General features: G+C 48.8%; 1 protein-coding gene across 2 annotated transcripts in view; it reads left to right on the top strand.

Annotated features, from left to right (window-relative positions):
- The first annotated feature begins 2,160 nt into the window (after positions 1-2,160).
- The window catches only part of GRIN2A (glutamate ionotropic receptor NMDA type subunit 2A), a 170,952-nt gene continuing 167,112 nt past the window's right edge, over positions 2,161-6,000 (top strand). Inside the window, exons 1-3 of one of the 2 annotated variants that reach the window (XM_071571060.1) lie at positions 2,161-2,599; positions 3,343-3,580; positions 4,970-5,392. In XM_071571060.1, coding sequence (XP_071427161.1) covers positions 4,988-5,392 — 405 coding nt within the window. In that variant the 5' untranslated portion in view covers positions 2,161-2,599; positions 3,343-3,580; positions 4,970-4,987. The remainder of the gene's footprint in view (positions 2,600-3,342; positions 3,581-4,969; positions 5,393-6,000) is intronic. The other variant, XM_071571059.1, reaches the window with a different exon arrangement.

The raw sequence follows: 6,000 nt of genomic DNA, 5'->3' as shown, positions 1-6,000 counted from the left end.
AAATAACCTCAAAAGTGCAGGATTCCAAACTTCTTGAACTTGTGTTGTAGCTGCTTTTAGATAAGTGCAGAGCTGCCCATATGGAGAAGACAATCACTTAGGGATCAATCCATCTGCCTTTCAGAATAAATGTTCTCCTTGAAAATACTCAGATCTCCCAAGTGCAGGGATGTGGGGTTTGTTACCCTGCTTTTGAAGTGTTCCCTTCTTACACACAAATCAAAAGGGTTTAAATGCAGATTTTGTTTGCTTATTTCTGTTGAATGAAGTTGACTTCTTACCATGTTTGCAGCTCTTCTCTTTAACTTTAAACTGTGCAAATATACCTAGAAATGGACTGTGAATGTCTGTTAAAGCTGAGGTTTAATTTTGCAACTTTTATTCAGTTCTGTAGGAAGTAATCTTCTCGAAATTGGTGAGGCTTTTGGCAAGACTGCATGTGTACTGCAAAGATTAGTCCCACTTCCTGCAAACTTTTAATATGCTTTATTCTAATTTTTAAATTTGGACTGTTTTATCGTGGTATTTCCCAAAATTTTGAGTAATTGAGGAAAAATATTTGAAATAATATTTCTCAGTTTAGGTTAATGAAAATCATATAGCTCTGAAGTTAAAAAAATGTGGCTATTTTTTGTATTGGTCTTTCACCTCATTAGTTCAGTCACTATATTGTATAGTAAGTCTTTTCTAAAGACACCATGTCACTTAATATTTTAAACACATGCTAATGCTACAGCCACATTTTTTTTCACAATCATGAATTTCACTTATGTTTGAGGATCTTGAATCTCTGGCTTTGCTGCTGTTCTAATAGATCTACTGAATGATAACAGTGAATCTGTACACAAGGATGGAGCTGGAACCTCATCTCCAGTAACTGTGACAAACATCACTGTAATATTTAGCGGGGAAAAGTGTGCATTGGGGTGAAATGCAGACATGCATTTAAACATCAAACATAAAAAAAGTCAGTTGTAGCTGCTTAATTGCTTTCCTTAGAAAGACTAATGCAATGTCTGAGGGAAGTAATCCCTAAATAAGTTAGGAGGCAAGATCTTTCAAAGGAAGGGAAAAAACCCAGGCATAGACCTATTGGGGAATTCCATGAAGAGACTGTCAAGAGCAGTAAAGCTGATGTGGTGTTAAATGTCTCTGGGAGTGATTTCTTGGTGTTGTGTGTCTTAATGTGGTGAAAAGCAAACTTCAGAGTTTGAACATGTGGCATTACACTGTTTGAACCCAAAGGTTTCCTCTGGCGTGGGAGTGGGTCTGTCAAAATGCGTGACTTTGCCTTGCTCTGAAGGATTCAGTGTGGAAGTGCGTGTGGCTGTGAAGGATGGAGCACGAGGAGGTCACATCCCCTCTGTGGTAGTTAACTGGTACATTCATTTGTGCAAAACCAAATAAGTTGTGGCAGCTGGAGCAGGATGGTGGAAAGGGAAAAACAGGAGAGCAATGGAGTGAGGGAGGAGGCATAATAGGGTGGTGGAGGAAAGTGTTGGTGGGGTGGGGTGTGGTTTGGGAGGCAAGAACTGCTCAAAGGCCGGGTGGGTCTGGCACCACGGCTGTTCTGGGTGAGTGGGAGATGGAGAAACAGGCACAAGGCTTTGGAATGAGCGACGTGGAAGGGGGGATGGAACAGCAGCAGGGATGCCCAGATGGAGCCAACTTCGACAGAGCTTTTTTGTGATATTTGGCTGCGGTCTGGAGCTTTTAGGGCTGCTTTTAGTGTGTAAGCTGCTGCTCCACATTCATTCCCCTGAGCCCCACGGCAGGCATTTCTGGTTGACAGCACCTGCATCAAGGGAAAGGACAACACTCTGGGGTTTCCCGGGCTACTAGCCTTTGGCTGGGGACGCTAATGCGGGCAGAGCGCTGGAGTTCGCCCCTCCTGAGCCCCAAGCCTGGTGTTCTCGCTGCTCCCCCAGATCTGACACCCCCTCCCCCGATTGCCTGCGTCTGACTCATTCGCTGGTGCCTGTGCGGGCAGAGCGGGGCGGGAGAGGGGGGGAAGCCTTCAAAGTAGCCGCGGCTGCTCTGGGTTTGACAAGGCGGCCGCTGAGCTTCGCCCCTGCCAGCGCAGGGCGGCGGTGCCGGGGGCGGCGGAGCGGAGCGGCCCCGGCGCGCACCCGCAGCGCCGCGCAGGCGGCCCCGGGTGGATCCCGCCGCACCTCCAGGAACCGGCGCTGCCGGTCCCCGCCGCTTCCAGGGAGCTCAGAGCAGCGCGGGGACTCCGCGACTGCCGTCCTGGGGAACTGCTGCGGCAATATTGCAATTGCCCTTTGAACAGCGAGTGAAGAAAAAAAAGGGAGGGGGGTGGAGAGCAAAGAGGAAAAGAAAGAAAAAAAGATGAAGACGCTTAAATGCCTCCTGCCAAAAGTAAAGAGCAAATCTCAGTTGCAATGGCTCTGCTAAAACTTGATCATGCGGGATTTCAAGCGATAAAGAGCTGCCGGGCTGCTATTTACTGCGGTGGGAACAAGTTGCAGGATGAAATCCAGGCGCTGAGGGACCTATTTTCCACTCCACTGTTTGCGAAGGAATCTACTGAAATGACTTTGAGGATCTTTAAACTGGAACTATGTGGAGGGAGAATGCAGTAAGTATCGCCTTTCCGGGGAGCACCGGTACGCGCCGCGGAGTTGGGCAGGGACGCGGAGGCTCCGGGAACCGCGCAGGGATGTCGGCGGTGCTGGCGGAGCCGGGCTTGGCTCTCAGATCCCAGCCAGCCCCGAGCACCAGTCAGGGAATGCCGGCTGCCTTTGCCTGGCGCGCCAGCGTCCTACATTTAGCCGGGGCTGCTTGAAGAACTATCTTTATGCATATTTACTGGAAATAGTGAATGAAAATCAAAGCAATCGGGCTTCCCGTGGCGGGTTCAGCTCGACTGTCTCCCTAGGTATGTTTATGATAAATTGGGAATGGAGCTGTTCCGTATCAAGAGCTTTATCCCACATCGCTTTAGCTGTGCTCCAGGTTATGCTTATTTTGAACCTGACTAGAAAACTCCTGCCTTGATCATGTGAATTAGTTTGCCTCTAGCTGCTCTTTCCAGGTTGGATGTCTCTCCGCTTTGAGCTCAAACCCATCTATTTCACTTGGGAGCAAGCGGGCAGTTGGGAGCGCAGGATTCTCCTGACCTGGATAGGATGAGGGACGTTTCCCGGACGGCTGCGGGTTCTCGGGCAAAGCGCTGAAATGTATTTCTAAGTGAACGGGAGGGAGGGGAACTTTTGAGTGTAGTCAGTTTCTGTTCACACGCCGCATGAGACTGAAGAATATTTCCCCCCCGTCAAACCTGACTAACAGCCTCTCCCCGTGTCTGTCCCGTCCCGTGTCCAGCCCCCCCTTGCCTGTCTCCCTGTCCGCGTAGCTGCCCTCCCGGGATGCGATGTCGCCCGCAGGCTGCGGCGGGGATCACGCGTGCGGCCGGCGGCGCGGAGGCCGCTCCTGAGCCCGGGCAGCGAGGGGCGCGACATGCCCGCGGTCGCGACATGCCCTGCACCGACAGCAGCACCGGCACCGACACCTCCGGCCCCTCCGGCTCCTCCCGCCGCCGCTCCGTCTCCTGAGGCGCTCGGTACGTGCGGCGGCCGCCGGGGGGCGCCCTCGCGCCGCGCCGCGGGCGCTCCCGGAGAGCTGTGGGGGAAGCGGGGAGGACTGTCGGGATAATCGCGATTCCTCGGGGTGCGGGAGGGAGATGAGGCGGCTGAGTTTGCTTTTCTACCGCGTGCCGTGCCGCCTCTGGCTCTGCGGCGGTGGGTGAGGGCCCGGCCCGCAGCGCAGGGCGCTGATGTGCGGGCACGTGGGCTGTCGGGCGCTCCGCTCCTTGCCCGCCCCGAGGGCAGGTGGCGGTGCTGCGAGCCCTCGTCTTGGTGCGTTTCAGCAGCACACGGCTCTGACTGAGGATGGAGATGGGGCTGGCAGGATGAGAGGGGACATGTGAGAGATGCCACCCCTGATTGGACAGCCCTGCGTGTGTGTTCTGCGTGACGCTTTGCAACAAGCTTGGCTTTATGTGGCACAGGGACTCCCTTGCATCTTGCAGAGAGCCAGTTATGGGGGTGGAAATCCCTCGGGGCACAGAAACAGAGGGAGATCTTGCGGTGTCAAACCTGCTCTCCCTCTTCTCCCTCCTTCAGATAGTTCAGATCACTTCTGTGGCTCATCTCTCTCCCCGTCCTACTCTGTCTATATTCAGCCCCCTGCAGAGATTCACTGAAGACATGAGGTAACCAATGCAGTGATGCTCATTTATGGAACACCCTCCCCTTCAACACCAGGGACAACTTTGTGTCCGAGATCAGCAGTTCGGAGATGCTCAAGTCAATGCTGCATAAAATGAGGGAAGAAAATTAAGATAGAATATTGTGCTTCTGAATCTGTTCCAGAAATGCAGTAGGTTTCCTTGAGCAGCAGCTGCCTAGAAGGGATCTTCAGAAATAAACCAGCATGGTTTTGGGATGCTGTGAGATATATGGGATATGTGAACTGGGGTTTCCAGCAGACCTCTGGCTCACTTCTCTCATTTGAGCTAAAGTACCTCTCCCTGTTAGACCGTGACTAAATTCTAAATAGATGTTCAGGATGAAGGAAAATAGATTTCTGTTTTACCTGTTTTAGCACAGCAAGGTTAAAGAGAAGGATGATAATGTCTTTTTCTTTAATGATATCAGTCATTTTAATTTTGTTGGCTATCCAGGGAGAATCTTAATGGGTCTTTTCTCGGAACTTGTGCTTCATTTTTTGCCTTGCTTGTGGGAGACCAGCTTTAATGCTGTCGTTATCAAGCCAACTTTTTGAGGGAATACAAGAGGCTTGGGTTGGAACTAAGGTGAAGAATGCATTATAAAAAGCTGCTAAAGTTTGCATTGTGCCCAGGTTCTTTCTGTTTATAACCTTTATTGGAGACCTACAGTGTATGTTTTTTCCTCTATGTTTTTCTTATACCATGTGATCGCTTTTACAGGGGACAAAGCTGGCAAAGATGAGGAAAATTGGCTGTGCTCTCCTGGTACTCCAAGCTCTTCTGGCACCTTTGGATCTTGTTCGTGGAGCAGAGAAAAATTATCCCATCCTGAACATTGCAGTGATTCTGGGAAGGACCAAGTACATAACAGAGAGAGATATCAGAGCTCTCTGGACCAGAGAAATGTCAGCAGACCTGACTGTTGATGTCAATGTAGTGACCCTTCTCGTGAACCAGACTGACCCTAAGAGCATCATAACACATGTTTGCGACTTGATGTCAGGCACCAAGATCCATGGAGTGGTTTTTGGAGATGACACTGATCAGGAGGCTGTAGCTCAGATTTTGGATTTTATTTCATCTCAGACTTCTATTCCAATTCTTGGAATTCATGGCGGGGCCTCCATGATAATGGCAGATAAGGTAGGAAAAGTTATTACAAACTTTTACGAGTCTAATGTGCTTCATTGTGTTGGTCTCTATCATGAACAATTAGTACAAACTGTTCAAAAAAGATGCTTCTAATTGTCTCTCTGTACTTTTTTTAAAAAAGAAAAAATACGCATAAATATCCTTGTTGATTGCTTATCAAAAAGTTACAAATATTTTGGGATCCATGCCTGAAACTCGACTTTCTGACACTATAAAAGCAGACCTAACGAAGTTTTAGTCTCCAGCACATTGATTGATGGTCAGTTTTGAAATTTTAATAGCAAATATCACATATGAATGTAAAAGCAACCTCAAAATGGTAGGTTCATGAAATAATTTTACATCTCATGTGAAAATCATAGAGATGTTATGCGGTGCTTTATAAGAAACAGCAAATGGTAGACCTGAATGTATTTGAGGACAACAGTAATAATAGGACAATAATATTAACCCAGACTTTAGCGATCCATTACCATGTATAAAGTTAGTAGGCTTGCACACTTGAACCTGCTCTTGTATTCCCTATATTTATTAGATCTTTGTTAACTGGTTTCTTCTACTTTCCTACTGTAGCTCATTCAAACCCATACAGGGGTTGG

Source organism: Pithys albifrons, chromosome 16 (genome assembly GCF_047495875.1).
Source record: "Pithys albifrons albifrons isolate INPA30051 chromosome 16, PitAlb_v1, whole genome shotgun sequence".
NCBI classification, from domain to species: Eukaryota; Metazoa; Chordata; class Aves; order Passeriformes; family Thamnophilidae; genus Pithys; species Pithys albifrons.
The sequence above is the reverse complement of the archived record's forward strand: the minus strand, read 5'-3'. Positions and strand labels throughout refer to the sequence as shown.